The 24103-nt window shown below is 45.0% G+C and overlaps 1 protein-coding gene across 2 annotated transcripts; it reads left to right on the top strand.

Moving 5' to 3' along the window:
- Nucleotides 1-920: 920 nt before the first annotated feature.
- LOC130153914 (rho GTPase-activating protein 7-like) lies at nucleotides 921-23997 on the top strand. 2 transcript variants are annotated; one of them, XM_056349386.1, is made up of 12 exons: nucleotides 921-1005; nucleotides 8078-8149; nucleotides 9656-9737; nucleotides 11179-11242; nucleotides 12503-13860; nucleotides 14312-14482; nucleotides 15200-15359; nucleotides 16779-16977; nucleotides 18712-18931; nucleotides 20791-20905; nucleotides 21353-22595; nucleotides 23583-23997. In XM_056349386.1, the coding sequence occupies exons 1-11, from the start codon at nucleotides 981-983 to the stop codon at nucleotides 21368-21370; spliced, it is 2484 nt and encodes an 827-aa protein (XP_056205361.1). In that variant the 5' UTR covers nucleotides 921-980; the 3' UTR covers nucleotides 21371-22595; nucleotides 23583-23997. The 2 variants fall into 2 exon arrangements, with proteins under 2 accessions (XP_056205361.1, XP_056205362.1); XM_056349387.1 differs by lacking the exon at nucleotides 921-1005 and adding an exon at nucleotides 10974-11034 and having other exon boundaries at nucleotides 8075-8149.
- The last annotated feature ends 106 nt before the right edge of the window (nucleotides 23998-24103 follow it).

Raw genomic sequence — 24103 nt, forward strand, 5'->3', positions numbered from 1 at the left:
ATTTTTTTTTTATTTTAATACATTTAATGTGACAAAATAGACCATTTAGAGCTTGGAGGGAGGGGGCTATATTAGCATAGGCCGGTGAAACAGCATCATTAAAAGCAGAAAATAAAATCATGGGGCAATGAACTGCTGCAAGCGTGAAGGAATGGAGTTGGTTGCGAAGGTCACAAAGCGCGCTGATGTTTTCAGCACACAGATTCATTGCTCAACTGCGTATGAATTTTTCAGACCACAAACTATTTTTTGGTCTAGACTGAGTCCATATAAGCAAAATCAAAAGTAAAGGTTCCATCTGGTCCATGAAAACTGTTGTGGCAGGGGACCACGCTGCGACACAACGGCCGCACGGCTGGGCCGGCAGGGAGCTGGGGTGGGACGCAGGGCACACAGCCCCAGCTCTCCTGGTGCAGCCGAGGGCGCAGCGGCCGTGCTGGTGCCTGTCGGCCTTCGCCCTGCGTGTGGGCCAGACACCACCTGTGCCAGGTGCTTGTCAGGAAGGAAGGACCTGGAGCAGCAGCTAGTTCTGTAAAAATGTCAGTAAACCATCAAAACAGTATTGGCAAAACGTTAAAACATGGAACTTGGCCCTGAAGCCTGGCTTGGCCTTCAGTGGCTCCTGGGCTGTGGAGCTGCGACCGCTGGGGAGGGCAGGGGCCGGGGCAGCTCCTCCGAGTCAGGCAGGGCCGGGCCGGGCCGGGCCGGGCCGTGGGGAGGGGCAGGGCGGTGAGGTGAGGAGGGAGAGGGCTGTGAGGAAGGGCAGGGTTGTGAAGAGGGAGAAGGCTGTGAGTAGGGGCTGGGCTGTGAGGTGAGGCGGGGCTGGGCTGTGAGGAGGGGCAGGGTGTGAGGAGGGGCAGAGCTGGGCCGTGAGGAGGGCAGCTGTTCTTTGGGACGCGAGGGTCAGACCAGTGCAGGCTGGGCCCCATCCCTGGGCGGGGAGGCCGGCAACTGCGGGCTCAGCCAGCGGGCTGTAGCAGATGACATCCTTGGGTGAGAGCTCAGGTGGGTGCTGCAGAGACCTTCCCTTCCTCTTTGATATTGCTGCTTTATTAGTATGATGATAGTCCCTGGGCTGTCTATGCTTCAGATTATGCTCTTCTACTAGCTGTTGCTTTTGCTTCATAGTTGGATGCGTTTAGGTAATGCTTAGTAGATTTTTCAGACTTTGTGTACCTTTGAGTATCAGCAAGCTTCGTCAGGGTTTGTAAAAGATTGTCTGTTGACCAGGGCTCAGCAGCTGTAATCAGGCTTGGCACAGCATACCCACAGCCAGCCTGATAAACTAGCATTCTTTTAAATACAATCACTTACTGGCCAGCCTCTGTTGGGTCAAATAATTCCTAACATGCATCACACACAGTGGTGTTACTGGCATTTTGCAGAACTGAGGGAAGCTTAGTGCTACACAGACAGTACACTTGTTTTGTGTTTTGTTGCTTCTGTGCTATAGGTTTATTGATACTGGCTGTGCTGGAAGCAAGCAGTGCCCTTTCTGTTACAGTGCCTCCTAGGAATTTTGCATCAAATATTTTTCAATCACATACAAGGGTCCTGTAAAACCAACAGCCATACGGAGCTTGTGTGTCAGAGAAATGTCGTATCTCTTCCTGCTCTACAGCCAGCAGGAGCAAAGCACGGAGAAGCAACGTATCTGGGGTTAGATCGCATGGAAATAAATCCCTTGTCTCTTGCCCCACTCAACTTGGATAACAGTTTTCAGGTGTGGGTTTGGAAATTAGAGAGTTATGTTCGCATTTCTCCTCAAGTCCATGGGAGTTAAATACCAAATTCCCCTGAGCCCTTTAAAAGTGTCGTAGAGCAGATACTACCCTCTCTAACTTACGTAGGAACAATTAAAAGATCAGCCAGTACTGTCAAGCTAGTTAATGCGGTCTGCAACGAAAATGCCCTTAAACTTGTCTAGGTCCCAGTAACTGACGTGGGAGGCTAATGACAAGGACCTGAGTAAAGATCCTAATGTCAGCTTGGGAGTCCTGGTAATTAGCTCGGGAAGCTAATGCCAAGGAGCTGGATAAAGATGCAATTAAGGTTGCCACAAAGTACTGGGATACATTACAGTTCCCAGCTGTGATAACTGAAGAATTGGCTGCAGTTCCAAACACCAGCATGATAGTAAAGTAGGAACGAAAGGACAAATATCTTGGCCTTTTCATTTTCCAGACATTTATATTCACTATCTGCATGGAGCCTAAATTATCCTGGCAAAATTCCAAGCATTAATCGTTTTTTTTTTTTTCCTCTTCCTCGAATGGGTTGATAAAGTAACATTAGGCTTTGCTATTTTGCATTGCACAAGGGACATCAGAATAAACATTTCCACTTATTTATGATCCATCTCAGCTTTTGGAGAGTTTGACAGTTTTACAGTTCCCTGAGTGCTTATCCTGGTCAGTGCAAAAAGCCTGCTTTGAAAGCATTGCTTTCGAGCCTTTGACACTGAGTGGACAACATGGCCAGACTCTCTCTTTAAGTAAGAGGCGATAAGAAAAAATAGTTCTTGAAAATCCTGTCACAGGTATAATGCAGTTCTGAACATCCTCAGGAAATCATAGTTTTAGTGCAGCAAATGCATTTTTCACAGAGTGTGTGTAAAATGAAATACCTTACTAGCAGCTGTAAGTCATAGGGAAGCAATACAAATTTTTATAACCCCAGGAAGATGCACAGACCAGAAAGATGCAATGGGAAACTGATAATTTTGCCTTCGAATGGACCCTGAAAAAGCTTCATCACTTCCATCACTGCCAGCACAAACCAGTAATCATAGGATCTAAGTCACTGCATAAAGGACCTGCCAGCTCACAGCTGAGGAAAAATGCATTGCAGAGTTTGACATGCAGCTGCTAAGCATGCCTGGTGCTTGTTGACTGCAGTTCTGGAGGAGGCTGAGGGGGACGATAGTTCGGGGTCGTCGGTGACGAGAGGAGGCAGCAGCATCTCACTGTGCTGGAACAGCTGGCTGTGCCATGCCTAATCAAGCAGGTTTCAAGGTGGGGGCTCTGTTGCTGTTGTAGGAGGACTACTGCCACGTGGGGAAAAAGAGAAAAATCTTCCTATATAATGACAGCAATTGGGAAAGAACAAAATTCTTTGAATTTATTTCTGTTTCCTTCTAGACTGGTGTAATATGTAGTCAAAGTCAAGTCGGTTCTCCCCTCTTTTCCATTCTCTTGTCTGTACTCGCCATGGCATGGGCGGGAGAGGCTGTGTGAGTGCCTTGTAGCTGGGCACATTGAGAAAATCTGTTCCTGTAAGCAAGCACTGCACTTGCGTATTACACAAGAGTGGACAAGTACAGTCCTCGAGTAACTAATTTAGGAGTGTGGCAAACAGCAAGAAAACCTCTCAAACTGCTCGCTGGCATGGTTTTGGAAGTCAGATTTAAAACACAAATCATTTTAATTAATTAAGACCTGATCACCATATGACTGTCACCTGTCAAAACTGGAAAACTGTTTTCGATGAAGATAGAAGTAAAAGTAATGTATCTAACATGGTTTTTAAAAATATGCAAAAAAATTACTTTGAAATAAGACGGCTGCGTTGAGACACCCCTGTGAAAAATGATGCATGTAGACTAAGGTTTCATAGTGGGCTGAGCTGCCCTAAGGGCTGCTGGCAACTGTGCATTTCCATGCTTTTCCCTCCATGTGCCCACCACTACCCTTGTCTCCTTACTGGTGCTCATCGGAACGTGTGGCAGCCAATTCAGAGAGCTAAAGCATCACAAATCTGATCTTGCCAAAAGAAGTGAATCGTTTCCTGCCAGTCGCGCTGCCAGGCCTGCTCACACAGGCTCAGCCGTGTCTGTGAGGATGGGGAGGAACATGCGGTTAGAGGAAAGAAACAGGACTCCTGCTTTGGCAGTGGATCTGTGCAGCTGAAAAGTCATGTTGCATCCTGAGAAGAAGGTTCACTGTACTTGTGCTTTCAAACAGCAATTTGTATTCTCCCATTTTGTGTAGAGCAAGTTTTTTTAAAAAATTGTGATACAATTTGACACTCTTCTTTAGCTCAAGTTTGTGGTCATGTAGTAAGACTGACTGGCTTGTTTCACATACAGCCTCTCCCTTGATAGGAAGGTGCTGCTGCTTGTGATGAAAACATCTCGGAGAGAAAGCCTAAATCTCAGCATGGATGCTTTTTCCTTATTGCAATTCCTTATTCCTCTTAGCACTGGTACTCATTCTGATAGGGATTTAATACACGTTGTGGCACCTGGTTTCAAAGTACCTGATGAGCCTGGGTTTGCTCTCCGATCTGCAATCAGGCTAGTGCTCAGATGCGGGAATGCACTTTTTCAGGGCTTAAGCCCAAGTGGGTGAAGGAGAGGAGGTGTCAGCCAAGCTCGCGTAGGTACTGGGGCTCTGGAGGGAAGGAGGCAGTGAAGCACAGGGTGGCACCATGGCAGAGAAAAAGAGGAAGCAGGCATGAGGGCAAGGTGTGATGAGGGCCCTTGGGATGGGCAGGCTGTGGCACAGCCATTGTTTCCGATGCTGTTTTCAGTGGGACTAGACTGAATTGTCTTCAGAACAGACCTGTGTAACACAGTACAGCCAAAGGACGGCACAATTCATGTGCTTGCGTATTACTTCTCATAAACATCTGGTAGTAACCTATCACCCGTAGCCCATGGGGAAACAGCTGGCTTGCCGTGGAAATTTTGCTGGCAGCCTCTAACCTAAGGTAGAATATTAAGCTTTGCAAGAAATGATTTTTTTTATCTGCCTAATTAAAATATGAAATCAGTTCACGAGAAGGAGGTGGGTGACATGTTTAAATTGCTCTGCTATTTCAGTCATGCAGGTAACGCCCAAAAGATCTATTAAAAAATTGTTATCCTTTTGTATGGCAACTAGCTCCCTAGCAGATGTGTTGCAATTGCAATAGTATTTGGAGGTGCTGCTCTGTGCTGGCTTTCTGCAAGCTCCCCCATTTCCAGTTTCTATTCAGGAAGAGCTAACTTTTTTCCAGCAAGCGTCTGAGCAGTTATTCTAATGTCAAGAAGAACTAAGCAATTGCTATCAGCTTGTGTTTATGAGTATATCTGTTTTAAAAGTTGGCCAGTAAACCTGGAAGACTTCTTTGTAGTGACTGTGCGACTACAGAAATGGGAAAGCAAATTCTAACCCATTGGTGAGGCTGGCTGGGAAGGTGCATGTCATCATTGCATGGCAAGGTGGAGTAGATAGGCTGCAAAGCCAAGCTAGAATCAGAAGCTAGGGATGGGTCTTCTGCACAAGTGGCTCATCTATGCCATTTGTCTTGCCAAAAAAATAGTGCGAGGGTCATTTCACTAGCCCCAAAGAGTCTTCAAGAATATTGTCTCTGCTTTCTCTGAAGGAATCTTACATAGGAAACTGAACTTTGGCCACTTTTAAATGCATGCCTTAAAGCATCATGCAAGTTGCTAGGACCCTGATCGTTACTTAGCACCTCTGTTAGGGCAGGATTCGTAAGTGTCTGCTGCACATTATAACAGCTGCTGCCCAAGGTGGGTGTGTTAGTATTAGCCGTTAATGCTACTCATGATTATTGCTCTTCTTTTTCATCTGTTATTCAGAGCTCTACAACTCTGCAGGGTCCCTGACAGAGCACTGCTGTGGTGCCTCATCTGTATTCTGCCATGATTATCCAATGCATTTTCACTTGTCCTTCATGCTGCACAGGCCATAAAAGTAAAGCAGTCTTGCACGTCAGTACTGAGTGCAGCCCTACTGAGAGCACTTATTTCCTTTTGAGCAATTATTTCTTATTTCCTTTTTATTTCCTCCTCTTATATTGATCATTATCATACTAATACAGGCTGGTCAGGGAATTTCCTTTCATCAGAGTGAAATTCCTAGGCATCCATTATCCCTTTATGATTTCAATTTCCAGTAGTGTTGAGAGGAGGCAGCACAGACATCCCTGAAATATAGAGGTATCAGTAGGCCCCTTTAGGTAGTTACTTAAGCAATTAAATAATTTCAGCAAATCTATTGGCAAATAATTGTAGACATGCAGACCAGGAAGTTACCAGTACTTCACGTGTTGCCTCCTGACACAGCAGGGACATTGGAATATGTGACTGTGCAGAGGTATGGTAAAAGGCCTGAAGGTTTATATTAGCAAAGAAAATTGCCCCAACTCCCTGTGTCCTTGTCCTATGGAAGAGAATGAGAATGCCATTGTATTTTCGGTAATAATCTTTGAAAATGTCATAACTAGCTGCAAAATATTTTCTAGCCTATTCACTATTCACAGCTTGGTTCACTCACAAAATAGAGGTGTACTTTTCACATGTTGGGAAGTGGGGAAGCTTCAGCCCCTACCCAGTCACTCTGCTGCTCTGCTGTCCGAGCTCAGGAAAGCTGTGCACAGGCTCAAGTTGACTAGTTTAAAGTGAGGTCTGGAACGAGGACAGGTATAGTTTCTCCCAGCTGAGCTGGTTGAGTGAGTCTGCTGGGGTTTTCTAAGTGAAAACCACTTTGTCTTTGTGAAGACCTTTAGTGTTAGACTGGTCAACCTCCTGGCTCTTTTCTGCAGACTTGTTTTCTTTCCTGTTTTGCTCTGTGAGTGCAATGCTTCTGTGTTGCCAGTCCCCTGTCTTGGTATTAAGTAAATGCTGTGTTATGATAAAGATTATGATAAATTATGGCACAAAGTATAGTAATAAATGTAGGCATAGTGTATATAGGCTATTGTGGAAGAAATTAGTTTCTGTTCTGCAGTTTGGAGGGGAAAAAAAGGAGAAGTCATGCATCTGTTTTATGTAGAAATATCCTTATTATCCTGTGGTATCGCTTTATTCTCAGATGGAAAAAGCCATGGAGTTTTGTGTAGGAAAGCTTTTGTTATGGATGGCATTGTCCAAATTAATCAAGTGATAATGGAAATAATTTAAAGTTTAGAAGTAGAATAATAAAATCATGGCAGTTCTGTAAGGTCTGTTGTTTCTTCAGTCTGTTGCACTGATGATTTACAACTGAGAGGTTAGAGCAAAGCAAGCAGTGAATTTGAATAGGTATGTATGTGAAGTGCCTTGGAATCCTAATCTTTGAGTGTACGTGCAAATAAAATAGTTTTAAGAAGCAGGTCTGTTTCTCTAGCCTAGCATGTTACATTTTAAGGTGCTTTGAAAACATTTTTCTCTACTGAGCATGCTCGATTTTAAAGTAGTTTTAAAATGCTTATTTCAAAGGAGTCTGCCTTTTGGTTGTTGTCTGTTATGTGTTCTGGAGTACACACAGGCATTCAAAAACTGTAGTATGGGAATCATCTCCTCTTCAGTAGACCCAGTAATTTCTAGTATTTGCAGAGTTTAGACCCTGCTGGCACGTCCTTATGCTAAACATGTTTATGTTTTTGAGGAATCTGGTGAGTGTCCTGTGATTCTGTGTGGTTATATTCTGCTCCTGTGGGAATGTTACAGTACTGGCCATAGGGCTTTATGGGTTGTCACAAAATGAGCAGTTAATTCTTGACATCTGCTGTGCTGAAGTGACTGCCAAGTTGCAGTGTAGTTGGCAAGGAAATAAATATTGATAGACCCTAGCAACAGGTACTCCTGAGAACTCTTGTTCTGGGAATGCTTAGGCTGTGTCCAGTGTTACTAATGTTGTGATAGCATTTTAAGTTTATTTATAGGATCTGTTTGTGTCTTATCACCATCTCTCAGAACTGGAACGCATGAATGGGCTTTGCTGTGCGAGGGCATAGACATCTGTATCGTAGACTCTTCTCTGGTGACTCATTTCGACATATAACAGATGCTTCACTGTCCAGATCTCAGGGGTAGTTGATGGACACCAAAGTATGACATCTCAAGTATGTGTTCATATCTAGACTCTCGTATGTTTGCTATCTATCCTATGTTGGAATGACTACTTCAGAGCTATGTATGTATAAGTGCATTGGATACAAGAATGTCTGTCTTTTTAGTACTATACTAACAAAATATTCATATACAAGATCCTCTGAGAATCCACCAGATAAAATCAGCTTGCTCTTACTGTGAAAGCAGCAGCTGTTGTGAACGCTGAAAGTGTACAATTTTATGTTCTCATTGCAGAAATTGAAGCCAGAGAAGCCTGCGACTGGCTGAGAGCTGCCGGTTTCCCCCAGTATGCTCAGCTATTTGAAGGTATGATCCCAGTGTCTTGTCAAGCAGCTGTATTAGAGTAAATTGTTTACATAAGCAATGTTTCAGAACCTGATACTTTTGATAGAGGCACTGCCAAGTTCTGTAATATCTTCATCCAAACCTCTGTGTGTTCTTGCAGAAGGAACATCTTAATTAGGTTAGCATGGCCTCCGTAGAATTCTATGAAGAATCAAATCTTTCCTGGTTACTGTTAGCCTGTAACTCAGCCAAATTTCTGCTTTTGTCATTTTTAGTTGCTTATGATTTTCTCAGGCTCTTTTCCTTGAGTGTTGGGGCTTTTTTCTGACTCACTGGTTGCAACCTAAATTTGTCCAAGGCTCTCCAGCCTGTGGTCTTGAGCGGGGTTGTTTTATTGGTGTTTTGAAAAAGAATGTTGGAAAAAACATCTTGCAATTGTAAGTTTTTAAAACAGATGCTCGGAGGCAGCCAGCCAGTCAAACAATGCAATTTCAGCACATTTTCATGTTGTTAAAGCTAGAAGGAATGCTTGTGACTTGTGGGGGAGATACGGCTTTCTTGAAACTTGTGTAATTTTCAGACACTTGTGCTTATACCTTAAAACTGTTCTTTAAAGTATGTTCATTGTTACAGGTATTGAATGTAAAATAAACCTAGCCTATTTTTAAAAATATTTTTTTTTTATTGAAGAAGTACAGTTAAAAGAACAGTAACTTCTGCCTGTTCTCATTCCTACCACCCCTGTTCATTGCAAAATTAAAAATTGAAAGTCAAGCAACAGAGCCAAATTTGAAAGCTGTATACTATGAAACATGGTAGCTTATGGAAATGCTTCCTATTTGACTACAGCAGATTTTGTTGTATATACTGTCAGCCTTACAGCTTGCTGGAAATGTGCGTTGTCATGCTTCTGGAAAATGAATCCTTTTCATTACTTTGTTGTTTATGCAGTGTCCTGACTTGACTAGGAAAAGTATGCTTAAAAAGTAAGCCAAGGAAAGAAATAGTGATGGATTTTGCTGGTTCCCTTTTCTGCAAGGGTAAATCTCGGGAGCTGAAACATGGAACTCTTCGGCTGGTGTGTTGATCAGTGTCAAACAGCATGGTTTGTCAGGCTCACTACACCTCAAAGAGTGTATGTCATGTGCTGCATTCTACTGTACCATCAGCAAAAGCTCATGTAAAAATCTCCTACTTTTATACTGTACTTGAAGGCAGAAGGCGCAGAGAACCTAACCAAAGCAAAAATTTAATTTGGTATTTCTTGGCTATAGTACTTTGTCACTGCAAGCTCCTGGAAATGCAACAAACGCTTGTCTACCTGTAAGTGGTAACAGCAAGTAGGTACCTACACATGTTCTCCCACTTGCTCTAAGGAGGTTGTCCTCATATACTTCAATGACGTTTGTGTGAATATATAGTTATAGAAATAGATTTAGATTTATTTCACCTATGATAAAGATGTTGGAAAATCCAAAGTCTTTGCAATTATAACCCAGATCTCAGGTTCAGCTTCTTTGTTTACAGATATGCAGTTTCCTATTGATGTAAAAACTGTGAGGAAGGATCATGAATTTTTAGATGGAGATGCAATTGAGTCATTATTCAGGTAAACATTAATTATGAATCACCTTTAATATAGAGCCTCCAGTCTTTGTGGTTATTTGTCATTCATCTTTTCACGCCTTAGTTTTTGTCAGAGACTTACAAAGTCACTAATGCTGCGACTGAAGGAAATCTCTTAAGCACATACTTCAGTACCACTGAAGTTGGTTGTTCAAAAGCAGAGTAAGCATGTCCCTGCCTGTCTTCATCAGCCAAGGTCTCAGTGACATTATACTAAGCATCAAATCCATCTTTTCTGTAATGTGAAATGTCTGCAGGCTGAGAGAATAATCAGTTCCCTGCAAGCATATCATAGCATGACAGTTTGCTCTTTAGAATCGCGTATTACAGGGCTCAGGGATTTCCTCTGACTAGTGAGCTTCCCCAGAGCTGTTCCAGGAGGTGAACAGCAAAAATTATCTGCACAAGGGATATGTTTATTGTTTTGTTTCCCTGGTTATTGTTTTGAGTGAGAAGCAAAGGTATTGATTTGAAATTACTGTTTTGCCAGAGCTGTTCATAGCACACAAGTGAAATTGCATCATCAGTGCAAAGTCAAACTCACTGCTCTTTGGAATTTCCCTGTGTAAGAGTGCCAGGATAGTGAGGAGGCATTCTACTTTACTACTTACTGCAGTTATTGAAGCTTTCTCATTATGAGATTGTGTAGCAGGTGAAGTGAACTCCAGGCTGTCCATGCCACACCACTTGCCCAAGCCAAGGGATGCAATAAGAATTTCTAACTCTTAAAGGACTGAAAATTTCCTCTTCTGGCAAAGTGGTTTGGTCTTTTTCTGTATTGTTATGTCACCTGAATTCAAATTCTGCTTGTAACAGGAGCACCAACAGAAGCTGTTTGTGTATACATCTCTAATGCACAGCAGATAGAGAGAACTTTGGATATATTCTGATTCTTGATATGACTTCTGTCCTGAGTGTTCCTGAAAGGCTATCGGTGTGCCTCCCTGTTAATGCCACATATTTGTTTGACAGTTAAGCAGTGACTGTCTAGTCTGGGGCCTTATTGGTTCCACAAGTTTTGATTAGAATGATAGATAATAAAGTCCTTCCAAGGATACAGATTAATGTCTTCATTTTTAAATTTTTTTTAAGAAGCCCACTCAGACTTTCTCATTTTCAAAATTAAGAGTTACCAATATACAAATTTTCACAATCATTAAAGCTCATTATATGATTTTTAATTAACTGATTAATTATGGTCCTCTTCTCTAATTTTAAGATGGCAGAACTGGAACTGTGAACATCATGGGGTTGTTAGTTGGTGCTGGTTTTGGCAAAAGGTATGGAGAACCTCTAACAGAATGTCAGTCTTTGACATCAATAATGAAGGCTTCATGGTAGAAGTTTGCAACTACTTTGGTGCATGTTTATTTTCAAGAAATTAAACAGTTTAAATTTAAAACATCTTTTTTCTTATACCCTAGACGGTTGAACACATTGAACAAGTGTGCATCAATGAAAATAGAAATAAGCCATCAGAGGAAACGGGTATGTTTGTTTGTGAAATATTATTAATTTTCTCATTAAAAATGTGTTTAGCTATTATTTCAAAAATCTGTTTTTAATAGGTATATAAAGGATTAGCAATTTATTAACTTTTCTTTCTATTCTCTTCCATCCTGCAAAGCTCTTCCATTTGCATTTTCCACTGAAAAACATAGGGATGGAGATAGAAATTATGTAAGGTTCATTTTGTAACTTTATAAGGTAGGTTAGGGATGGGTTTTGAAACAGTTTTTAGAAATAATTTGATGCACATTACTGTCCAATAGTGTGGCACCAAGGCCCCACCTCAGCATGTCTTTTATTGCTTTCCTAAGTAGTTTCACACCTTATTTAAGGCCTGAAAGCGAAATTTCATTCTTAGTGACTAAATGAAGGATAAGCAATTGAAACGGGCAATCCAGATAGTGTCAGCCAATGTCAAATGTCCAGCCAATAAAAGCTGGATAGGTTTTATCTGTGCTGGCTTTGTCCTCTCCTGCAAAAAAGTACCGTAGCTAAACCAGTTGCTATAGCCACATCTTGGCTGGTTAACACCAGGATTGTAAAGCCTCTTACCACAGGTACCATGGATTAACTGCAGGACTAGCAAGAAAATAATGTAATCTTTTGGAAAAATGTCTAGGTTTTTTGGAAGCTTCCACTCTGCCATCAGGGAAGAATGGGGCAAGAGAGGGTCCTCAGAGAAGAGACGGGTCGTTCCCATCTCTCTAACAGTTCACTGGCCAGGCACTTACTTGGAACGGGGACAAACGGCCAGTGAGACCGAGGTGTCCCAAGAGGGTGCACCAGATATTGATGCTGCTATAGTCCCACAGTCAAATACCCTTTTTACCTGAAAATGGTTGAGTTTTGGTCACAGAAGCATGGAAGAGTATTTGACTTGGTTGGCTTTAGAAAAGGGCATGTAAATTCAGTACAATTCAATTATCTTTCAAAACCTTTGGATTTGTTGCAAAACAGAATTTTTCATCCTCAAATCAAATCTGTCATCTTTAGCTGTGGTAAACTTATCAGATTTGTCAGCATGCTTGGGAATAATTTGTTAGTGTGTTCTTCAACTAACAGAATAGGGCTCAGGGCAGACCTTCAGTAAGTGTTAAGTTGCATTTCTGTATGTTGGTCTTGGGGGTTTTGGATAGGCAGAAAATTGAAGTCTGCTTTTTTGTTACATGTTTTGGTAATTTAAAGGTTGCCAAACTTTGCCCTTGAACTGTACTTTTTTTTTTTTTTTTCCCTTCTAAGAGTGATGACTCTGAAGATGATGAACCTTGTGCAATAAGTAACAAATGGGCTTATGAGAGGTGCAGTCAGAGATGGTCTCGTATTGAGAGCCTAGAAGGTTTCCCAGGAGAGGAAGGTGCTAGTGCATCAGTCCCAGGCAGTCCAATATTGAAAAACATCGGCAAGGAGGAGGATACTCTCTTTCTGGATTATGGCGAGAAACATGACGTGTCCTCAATTCACAGTACTAGCAGTGGTGACAGTGACATTGTTAGCTTCCCAAAACTTTTTGAAGATGTGGAAACCAGCATGAGTTCCTCAAGATGTTCCTCAATTAAGGTGGCTTCACTGGACTCTGCTTTTAGTTGTTCTCCCCCCAGTGAATTTTTAAATATCACCAGTGAGGAGAAGCTTTTGGGTAAGTCACCATATAAAAAGAGGAAGAGCCTTCTAAAGAAAATGGAGAAATTGCACTTAAGGAGCTGCAACTTAAGGAGTGGTCAGTCAAAGGCAAAACCCATAATAAGTGAACCTGTTCTTCTGGAGGGGCTTAATGAAGAAAAAATGAAGATGCTGAACTGCGTAAATATTTCCGACCTCTCTGGCATCCAAACAAAGGACAGTTCTTCTTTTTCTCTCCAGAACTGCAATAGCCGCAACCAGTCTGAAAACAGCAGCACAGTGAGCGCTCCAAGTCCTGTTAAAAAACCACAAAGCCACTGTGAAGGAAGCGGGGTGTATGCAGAAGACTCTGATTCTAGCAAGCTCTTGCTGTGGAGTGAGCTATCTCAGCAAAACCTAACAAATGACATGAAGTTACAAATGAACCAGGTGTTCCAAATACCACAAGGCCATAAACCTGGCACTTTCCCCAAAGCACTTACAAATAGCTCCCTGTCGCCAGTAGACAACTCTTCCGTCAACTGCAGAACTGGGAATTTACATGGGTGCAGGAGGAGCCGGAGCAGAAGCAGTTCCAAGGATGCCAAAGCCCCCAGGAGTCCCCTTTCAAGCACAAATAACAGGCTAAGTGTGTATGACAACATGCCCAATATCGAACTTGATAATTTGGAGGCAGCACAAGTTGGTGATGATGATGTTTTTTCAGAACTGAACAATGTTATAGAGGATGTCAATGGTCTCAAAAAGTTGGTTGATCAGTGGACAGAGAAGTTCTCAGATGGTGGGGATTTGGACTTTGCCAGTGACTTGACCTCTTTGTATCCATCCTTACCTAAAGAAATCTGTCTTGAAACGGAGGGCTCAGAAGATAAGACAGCAGACCTCCCAGCCACTGAGGGAGAGAGCAGCTGTGAACTGGGCAAGGAGATGAGTTCTGCAGGCCTGGCATACATGACAGACTCTAAAAAGACCAACAGGTTAGCTGTCCTTGGGTTTCCCTGTTAGACTGTCCCTTGGGAACCTTTCCCCATTGATTCTCTCCTCTCATAACTGCTTTTCTGGAATAAAGGATTCTTAAGTAAATCTGTTCTGGGTAGCAGGGTCTGCGCTGCTGGTACCAGGTACTGCTGGTCTGTAGACACTCGGTATCTGCATCTGCTCTGACCTCTGTAGTAGGGCTCTCATAATCAGCATGAGTACTCTAGACATTTGGAATGGGACTTCAGCGCTGCCTTGCTGTATTTCTTATTGAAACATTTTGTATTGCCAGAGCACCTCCTGGATGATAAGTACCCTGTTTAAATGCAACTAACCATATGGTGTTTGGGAACTGCAGGTCATTTAGGTGTTAGGTGTTCCACAGATGCAGGCAGAAAACTAACGAGGGCAGTGAAATAGTCGTAAGCCTAAACAATATTTATCCCACAGGCATGGGAAGCAACACTGGTCTGTGGAAGAGAGCGTGAACTTGGAAAGCCTTCCCATCCAGACCGACAGCCAGTCAGCAGCCCAGCTAGCCCGGACACAAAAGCTGGCTTTGTTGAAACTCACTGCTTTGATGGACAGATACTCCCCTTCCAGTAGGCAGGGCTGGAACTGGTAAGTTGTCTAATATTAAAGCAACCTGTGTTAGAAAGACAGGATTTGATATGTAGGCAGGTGAATTTCCTTGTCTGTCTAGATTACACATGTCCAAGGTGAGGAATTTCATCCTGTTAAATCGCTGGCAGTTCTGTGGTTATTTCAATGGCTCCAGGATTTCCTCTGCTATGGACTGCACTTTCGCTCCTCGCTGGTGGTCATGTTGTTACCGATTTTAAAGCACGTTATTGTTTCTCTTTAAATCTGCCCATTTGCAGGGCTTTGTTAGAGGTCCTTCACAGAGATGGCAGGACCTGAGGTGAGAGCTGACTGGGCTGAGAATCCTTTTCAGCACCAAGTCCCTGTTTGAACTAAAGCCATGACAAAGTCAGTCACCCAGAGGACTTGGACATACCGGTTAGCGTCTTGTGATAGGGATCTAGTGCTTGAATATAGAATGAAGTGAAAAAAGCCTGCAGTGTCCTAAAGGGATGGATTGTATTTCACATGAGGATGCTTTATTAAAGCTGATTTCAGTTTTGAAGTGAGGAAGTAATTCTTGTAATTGCCCTTAATGGTTTTCTCTCTATCTTATGATGCCATGTATACAGGTATGTGGCAAAATTTGGGGTTGTGGCAAGTGTAACTACATCCTTTCCCATGCATTTAACTAAAACAGCAGGCAGAACTGTGCTAGAGAGCTAATAAATTGCATACACTGTTTTTTGTTTTCAGGACTGTACCGAAGTTCATTAAAAAAATAAAAGCCTCTGACTACAAGGACAAAAATGTGTTTGGGGTTCCTTTACTTCTGAATGTTCAGCGAACAAGTCACCCGCTGCCTAATGGCATACTGCAAGCCCTGGACTATTTAAGAAACCACTTTCTTGACCAGGTATGAACTTGTGGCAGCCCAGAGCAGCTCTGTTCCGTAAACGGATCTGCTCCAGGGAACCAGTCTCTGCTTCCAGCTTTTGTGAGGGACTTTCTTACCTCCTAAGGCTCTGAATAGGCAAAAGGGTGTAGGTCTGAGCAGGTGGCCTGTGAGGAAATAGCAGCACTGTTTCCTGCTGAGAACACCTTTAGTCTTGTCTTGTATTTTTGTTCCTTGCATTGCTGAAATCTTCCAGTTGGTTCTCTTGGTGCAGGCAGTCAAGCTGTCTTCTGGTGAGCAGCATGTCTCTGCTCCCTTAGAAAGTAAATCTACCACACAATGTCATTTTCCCCTTTGTTCTGTGGTTGCTGATAGTGCAAGAGCTAATGTGATAATTAATCTTGTTTCAGCTGAAATGTACCACTAAGCAGAGATAAAACATGAGAGCAGTGCCTTTAACATCTTTTCTGGATCCAAATCCGTATTTATCCACTAAGTAGAGATGTGTACGTGGCAATGAAAGTGTGTTGCATATGCTGCTGTTCCTGTAGCATAGTTGCAGAAATGGGGGACCCTGTGACATGAGACACATTAGTTAAAGAAAGGGCTTATTTTCCCCCCTGTGCTTTACAATTGCATAGGTGTGTGATATTATGCTGAAGCACAAAAATGTGTGTGTGCATCCTGTGAAGCTACAATGTAGTTCGGTGGCACATACTGGAGTGTGAGCAGTTGGCTTCTTATGGAGGCAGTGTGTTTCATTTTGAGACCATGGTATCTCATCAGTTAATACAAATAAGCCAATGGATGTAAATACTGTCTCAGTGGCACACAGTGAAAATTTCAGCAGAAGCTTTGTCAAGGTAGAGTTTGTGAGAAACTTCTAAATCTAGGGTTTTGTCTGAAACTCGATTGACATTCATATTAAAAATAGAATCATAATTTCTCTCAGAATGGCAATTGCTCTTTGCCAACTGGTAGACGTATTAGATGTATCAGATGTTAAACCTGAACCTTGTGGATCTCACAGTCTGAGTTTGTTTGCTCCGGGATAGGCATCAATGTACATTTGCTTTTGGATAAATGCAATTGGTGCATTATAATCTTGCAGTTCTAATGTGTGAACATAGCCTGCTCAAGCAAACTGACAGATGGTAATTGTAATGGTTTTAAAAATCAAAAGAGTCATTTTGCATTAAATAAAAAGCAAGCAAACAAATGTGAAAATCAGTATGTCTTGACAGCTGGTTCTGTGGGCATCGGACCTGGTTAGCCTGGGAGGAATATCTGTGCGGCTTCTAATGATACAAAATATTTTGGTGTTAGATCCCACTACAATAGGGTCAAAGATATCTATCATAAGGAAGGTGAAGGATTGGTTATTTGTCAGAAAGTTGATTCCTGATGACTCCTCTCTTTGATATTTTCTTTTACCCGCAGGTTGGCCTGTTCCGAAAATCCGGTGTTAAATCCAGGATTCTGTCTTTAAGAGAAATGAATGAAACCAACCCAAACAATGTATGTTATGAAGGGCAGTCAGCGTTTGATGTGGCAGATATGGTGAAGCAGTACTTCCGAGACCTTCCCGAGCCTATATTTACTAGCAGGCTCTGTGAATCCTTCCTCCACATCTACCAATGTGGGTAACAAAAGCTATAGTTTTCTGATTCCTTGAATGTCTTAATACTGAGCTGTACAAGGCGGTGGCCAGACTTAGGGCTAGTGCCTTGTCCTTTTATACTCAGAGGACACAGGCAGGTTGTTTCTGAAAAGATGAGTTCATTGCAGCTCTGGACTTAAAAAGTTTCACATCTGCATCTTATGGGCCAGCTATTTCCTAATATTGTGTCTTTTATGTTCTTTGAAGGATGAGCATAATAAGAGTTGCTGCAGCAGCCCTTCCAAACTGTGTTTTTTGAATGGTCATTTCCTTATGCAAAATTAAGAGAGAATCTAGTCCCCTTGTTCATGGTATGAAGCAGCTCCTTGTGCAAGAAGTCATGTTATATTGATGAAATTTCTTTATGAAGGTGCCCAATCACAGTTGCTGTGACACAGCATCTTTGCCTGGAAATGCCAGCAGCTTTTTGCCTGTGCTCTCACTGTTACTATCCTTGAAACTCAACCTGAAAAAGAAGGAAACGTGAAGTTGAAATCTGCTATTGCATATAGTTTTAAACAGGTTCCATTTCCAGTACTTGACCCTCAAGGAATTAACTCTCAAAAAGCACCTGGGTTGGGGAAGGAACTTGCTGTAGAGACTTATGATGATGTTGCTATAGGCAAGTTTCCTCTTCTTTTGAGAAAAGGTTTTGAAAGTCGAAATAGGAGATTTCTGAGTGGGCTGGATTTCAGCCTGTTTTATGTGACACTTACTGACATGAATAAATGAGCTGCTGCTACTGCCCTGTGTATGGTGTAGGTCCCTGAAAGTTTGGGTGGGTTTTATTATTTAACCTGTCAGGCTTTTAGAATTTTGTCTGAAAACAGTTTATTTGTTTGAAGTAAGTTTTCTTTTTGCATCCACAAATCCTTTATATAAGGAGATCCCCAATTCCTATGTCCAATGGGTGTGGAACCATTTTCTTCCATTTATTGTAACCTGGCCAGTGTCTGCCTCCTGCCTCTTGTTTTGGGGTAGAGGCAGTAAATGACTGAATTCTACTCACCAATCTTCTGCCACATGTGATTTGAGCAGGTGCTCAGATTAAATTACCATCTTTTGGATATAGGAAATGTGCTGCTTTCACCAAGAAGCATGTTTTATATGTTCTGTGTATGTACTACTTGAAGGGGAAGAGAAGTGATCTACTCTTTGTAGTGGTGTAAAATCTTCATGCTAGGGTGGTGTGTGCAGGATGCAGCACGCCTACTCTCCTGCAGGAGCTGTTTGTTTGGGCACACGGTCTCACTGTGTTTTAGTGTGGATCAAAATCTGTTGGCAAAACATTGTTCTCTGAATTGAGTTATCTGAGAGCATCTGTCCTCTTCATGCCTGAAGCTGAAAGGAAATGACAGTAGAGTAGGTATCTGCTCTCAAGTATCATTCCAGAGTAGTATTTTATGGAGAGACAAGCCCTCATTTGGATTGTAACCAGAGCTGGTTCAGGATAAGTTCATTAGCATGGTGTTCAAGATAAATTGCAAGTCAAGCACCAGCATCTCTGGGTATGAATGTTCATCTTGATGGGCAATAGGAGAAAACTGTACTTGTTTGATGTGATTGTGATAATGGCCTTTGCCTTGTCTGTTGTGAGCTAGTGTGACAGGAAAATGGATGAACCTACAGTTTCAATGCTCTGCTCAGGACTCTGTTGATAGATGATTCCTCTGCAAGTCAAGTGCGATTTTCATAATTTTTTCTTTTTTTCAGACGTGCCAAAGGATCAGCAGTTTCAGGCTGTCCAGGCTGCTATTCTTCTTCTTCCAAAGGAAAACCGAGAAGCTTTGAAAATCCTCCTGTTCTTCCTGCGAGATGTGGTTGCTTTTGTTGAGGAAAACCAGATGACCCCAACCAACATTGCTGTCTGTCTTGCACCTTCTTTGTTTCACCTCAACACCCTGAGACGGGATAGTTCCTCCACCTCCACAAGGTATTAGCATCTTACTGCTGGTGTTGCTGCTGTCCATAGTATTCTTTGCTGCAACAATGCTTTCTGTAGCTGGCCTAGGATCAGGGTTTGCTTTTAAGGGGGAAATAGCATATTTGTCTGGGGGTTTGTCTCAAATATGGTTGTTCAGGTCCAGCAGGAGCTGAGCACAATGTGTGGAGCTGCCCACAGTGCATGGAGCTGATCACAATGCATGGAGCGACCCAGCAGCTCAGTTGTCCAGTGTAGAGAACAGTGGTAAGGCCCCGTTGCCACGTCCCTGACCAGCCTGCATGCGAGCTAGCCTGCCTCCCTCACAACTGCTGTGCTCTTTGCGGTTGCCCACAGGTCCGGCTACCCAGGAATCCAGCACATGGCCCACTGTTTGCATTAAGGTGGTGCTGGCCATTGAAAATGTAGCTCATGCACTGGCAACATAAGCCCAGGTGCAGCCTACAGATATCTGGCAGATTGTAGCTGTTGCTGGCACTGGTTCTGCTGGGTGATAAGGGGATCATTCCTCCAGGACTGAGCCACAGGGATTCTGTAGATTATCTTAATAAGTAAAAGTATCTGGGTTGCATAACAACCCCTGTTTGTACGTGCAGGGAGGAAGGTGCCCTTGGGCCAAAGTAGACAATCTCAGAGCATTCATGCCTTATCTGGTCTCCTGAGGCAGGGCTGTTTGCTTTACTCCATGCTGCTGGGTATGGACAGAGGCATATGAGGGTAGAAAAGGACAGCTGACTTTGATGGAAACACTGTGCACCCATCAGAGTAGCAAGTTAATCACTTCACTTGGGGATCTAAAGATGAGGACTAGTTCTGCAGCAGAAGCTGTCAGATGTGCTATTGGCATCTGTCAGGCTGGTAACCAGGCTCTGGATAGAAAACACTCAGGACTTTTCTTTTGAATGGCACAAACCATCTGAAAATGCGGATGTGTACCTACAGCCTAGGGCTGCTCACAGCTCTCCTGGGCTGAGCCAGCACATGGTGAGGGAGCCCTGTGGTCACTGCGAGGGCAGCTGGGGATGCGATGGAGCTTTAGTGGCAGCAGGTCCTTCCTGGATTGCAGCTGTGTTTGAGCTCCTGGGAGTCATACTTTGAGAGTTGTACCTCTTTGGTTTACATGAACATTACTCTGAAATACTAGGACCAAAAATAGAAACACAGTTTTCTCTTTGTTGTCACTGTTTAGAAGCCAGGATGCTTTGAAGCTTTAGCTTTTTTCTAACTGGGCATTAATGCTATACTGCAGGGTTCCGACTTCAAAGGGTAGAAGCTGACAGGTCTGACTTTGAGGAGCAGCTCTGAGGACTCTTATCTTCCACCCAATTTTCAAGTCATTTGGCAGGAATGCACATAGATAAAAGTATCAGAAGCTGGGATTAATGAAGTCATATAATGATTATGAATAAAAAGAGGGGACTGTTTCTGAAACGTGTTTGGTGTGGTTTGGGCCAAAGGATTTAAAAGGTTCTACATGGGCTTTGCAGGGTTTTAAAGGAGCTTGATATTTGAAAGCTATGCACAAACCAGTTTGCAGTCATTGCCGTCTATGGCCAAGTGTGTGATGATGTGTTTGGGGAATAAAAAGCCTTGACTTCTTGGGCATATGTTCTGTTCCTACTGGTCAGTACTGCCCTGGGAGCTTTTGGGATGTGCTGGGAGGGAATGCTGCCCGAGGACCTTGCTGCAGCAATGTAACGGTGAGCCCCTACGTGGTGTGTAAGGGTCCTTCAAAGCAGTGTAAGCTGCTGGTTTCCAGCCCGCAGGGGTGCTAGCTGAGTAGGCACCTTGTACTTGTGGTTCACAGCATCTTGCTCACAAGCCATCCTTTCACCTACCCCTCTCTGTAGATCGAGTCAGAGGAAGTGCAGCTTGGGGAAGCCAGACCAGAGGGAGCTGAGTGAGAACCTGGCAGCAACGCAAGGCTTGGCCCACATGATAACGGAGTGCAACAGACTCTTCCAGGTACGTCGCTTGCTGTAGCAAAGCAAAAGCCCTGACCAGCCTGATGTAGGTGGCCTGCTTTGAGCAGTTTGGGCCAGAGCCGTGCAGAGGTCCCTGCCAGCCCAGCTGTTTCTCTGAGCATGTGGCAGGTGTGATTCCAGCTGACTGCAGTAACAAGAAAAATGACTGTCATTGCAGACTTTACTGCAAGGATTTTTAAGGGCTGTGAGAGCATTCCTCCATTTCCCCCTCCATCCACTAACTGCTGTGGGGGCTTGACTCCCCAGGCTTGGGGCTATCTCAGTACCTGTGAGGCAGAGGCTGGACTATGCTTGTGCAGGGAGGCCCTGACCATCCCTTGGTGTGGGAGAGGGTGGAAGGTGAGGTTTTGCTGCTGGGGCCTGGCTGGAGCAACAGCTGCGCCTGGCCGTGGACCCCAGTAACCTGGACCTGGGCCTTGACCCACAGACTGACTTCCCGGCTTGACCTCGGCCTTTCCTCGTCATGATGGACTTGCCTGGTGATCACTAGACTGGCTGACCCTGGTTGCTGTCACTGGACTTGATCCTGACCTCCTCTGCTGACTCACCTTCCTGGCTCAACCTCCGACCTCATCACCATGGATGCGTCTGATGATCTGGACTCTTAGCTGACCCTGGCTGCCATTTCTGTCCTGGCTCAGGTACTGTGGGGCCGGGCGGCTGCCCTGCCAGCCCTGTTATCCCACTTGACTCCCAGCCCCTTTCCTTCAGGCAGCCGCTGGCCCTTGGGTGCACCCTGACAGTCAGCTTGGGGCTTCTTGTGCTCCGCTGCAGCACCACGGCTGGGCAGGGGCTGCTGTCCCACGGCTCTTCTGAACTGACACATGACCTTGCCCCAGGGCTTCCCCCAGCACTGACACCCCCCCAAACCGGCACTTGACTTCCGAGTGACACCCACCCCACGCCAGCCCTGGGGTCCGACCTGTCTGTGGCATCAGTCCCAACCCAGCCAGGGCTCCCAAGTGACCATGGGTCCCCAGCTCCTCAGCAGTGGCCTGAACCCCTCTGCCCAGCCCTGAAGCCCCTTGGGGTGCCCTGACACCTACTGCCTGCCCTGCGTCCGACAATCAGTCCTGGCAACATGGGAGCTGGCCTCATCCCTGGCTGCATTGCTTGTCCGTCCGTGTCTCCCTGCCGTCCCCCCCCCCCAGTATAGCCCCACAGGGACTCTGGAGCTGCCCTTGGACAGTCTGAACGCTCCTGCTGTGACCAGGGCACTTCCCCACCGCCGCCCTCACCTGGCAGGGCAGCCAGCGAACCCCCCGATGGGCTCGACGCCACTGCTGCCAGGACTGTGAGCTGTGGGGCTGCCCCTCGCCAAGGGGTGCTGCAGATGTGCCCCCTGCCCTGCCAGGGGAGGGGTTTGGTGCTGAGACTCGGGGACCGCTTGGAGACAGCTGTTCCCCCTGCTGCTGGTGACCACAAGAAGCTGCAGCAACTGGTTTGGGTGGCCTCGGCCATGCCTATGCCTGGACACACACCTGCTGCTCTGGACCTAGCCCTGGACTCTGATGCTTCGCCCTGCCTGGTCACTGTGGCCATTGCTGGCCATCCTGGACTGCGGCTGATGCTGTTACTGCCACTGAACCTGACCTGGCCTCGGCACCTGCTACGGGGACTTTCGGCTGGCTGCCACTGCCATGCCCAGGCCTGTCCTGTGTCTCCCTCAGGTACGGTGGGATGGGGTCCCGGCTGGTGAGGCACTGCCCAGCCCTGCTGCATGGTACTGTGCTCAGTGCCCCTGCTGCTCCCTGACCACATAGTGGGACCCTCCAGAGGGGCCTGGCCTCCTGCCGGCAGGTGGCAGGTAGCACAGCACGTGGTTTGGGCGCTTGGTGACGCCCCCAGCACATATGGCTGTCACCAGAACTAGGTCAGGTTTCCGTTGGGGACATTGTGCAGCCAGCCAGCAGGAGGGCATGTTTGCACACATGTGCTCGTTTAAGGGCCAGACCCTTGTGTGCTTGGTGCTGTCTCGCTCACACAGCCAAGCCCTCCCCAGAGCTGTCTGTATGGGAAAGAACCTGGGATAAACAGAAACGTGTATCTTTTGTATCTATATCTATCTATATCTCTCTATAGATGTATATATGTATGCATATGTCAGCAAACACCTAAATCAAGTGCAGTATCTCTTGTCTGACAGCAGCAAAGCTGCGTTTCTGTGCTGCTTTACCAAGCACAGGCTTCTGACAGATCCCAAAGCAAAGGCAGGAGCCACGGCCCACTGCCTTGTAGTCACTGGAGATCGATACGCACCCAGCAAAGTGGTTTGCTGACTCTGTAGGGATTCAAACACTGTTGCTGTGAGCGAAGGCATTTCCCCTGTGTCCTCCTCTGAGGGAATGTAGTTAATTGATCTGCTCTTCCCCTGGGCTTCCTGCTCCTCCAGGTAAAAAACCGCTGCCTGCCTACAGCAGTTGCTGGCAGCTGATGGTGCTGCGCCCACAGCGCACAGCCCGACTGCTGTCCTGAGGCACTTGGGAAGCCACCAGCCACCCCTTTTTGAAGGGCTGGTACAGGCCTGTGCTTGCTTGCAGGTGGTACACCCCACAGCCTGCACTCCATTGTGCTGGTAAGCATGAGTTGTTTCACGTCTCCCTGGTGTGTTACATCAAAGTTCAGGCCTCGAATGCGATGTTCAATCTCTTTTGCAGGTAGCTGACTGCAGCCTTGGTCAGCTCACTAACAACTTCCATGAGACAAGCATCCCGAGCGCCAGGGTCCTGCACTGCTGGGCTGGGAGGAGACTGCTTGGCTCCCCCCAGCGCTCTGTGCTCTGCTGAGTGATGCCAGAGATGACATCAAAAGCTGGGTGAACCTGCTGCCACCTAGCAAATAAGGTAAAGAGGATGGCAGAGGACATCAGCATAAGCTTGGCTCTGGGAGTGTGGGTGACAGTACTGCGGTTGCAGGGGTTCCTGGAGGTGCTCTTCGGTGTTCTGAGTTCTCAGTCCTTAAACTCTACAGACGGAAGCAGAGCAGCACTGGGCATGGGTCTGCAGAGTTTGGTTTCTGTAGAGAACTGCTCTGAGCTGTGCCCATGGCCCCTTTTGTCTTCTGAAGCCATGCTCCTGTTCTCTCCTTTCTTTACTTTCCTATGTCTACTCCCCCCGCCTTTTCCTTTTCTTCTTCCCTTACTTCCTCCTTGCGAACATAGGGAGTGCTGCTCCCCTAG

The sequence above is a fragment of the Falco biarmicus genome, chromosome 8 (genome assembly GCF_023638135.1).
Source record: "Falco biarmicus isolate bFalBia1 chromosome 8, bFalBia1.pri, whole genome shotgun sequence".
Classification (NCBI taxonomy): domain Eukaryota; kingdom Metazoa; phylum Chordata; class Aves; order Falconiformes; family Falconidae; genus Falco; species Falco biarmicus.

Coding starts and splice junctions, on each gene's coding strand:
- LOC130153914 (XM_056349386.1), top strand. CDS start 981: ATGACATCCTTGGGTGAGAGCTCAG. Junction 9,738..11,178: donor GCAATTGAGTCATTATTCAG/GTAAACATTAAT, acceptor CTTATACCCTAG/ACGGTTGAACACATTGAACA. Junction 11,243..12,502: donor TAAGCCATCAGAGGAAACGG/GTATGTTTGTTT, acceptor TTCCCTTCTAAG/AGTGATGACTCTGAAGATGA.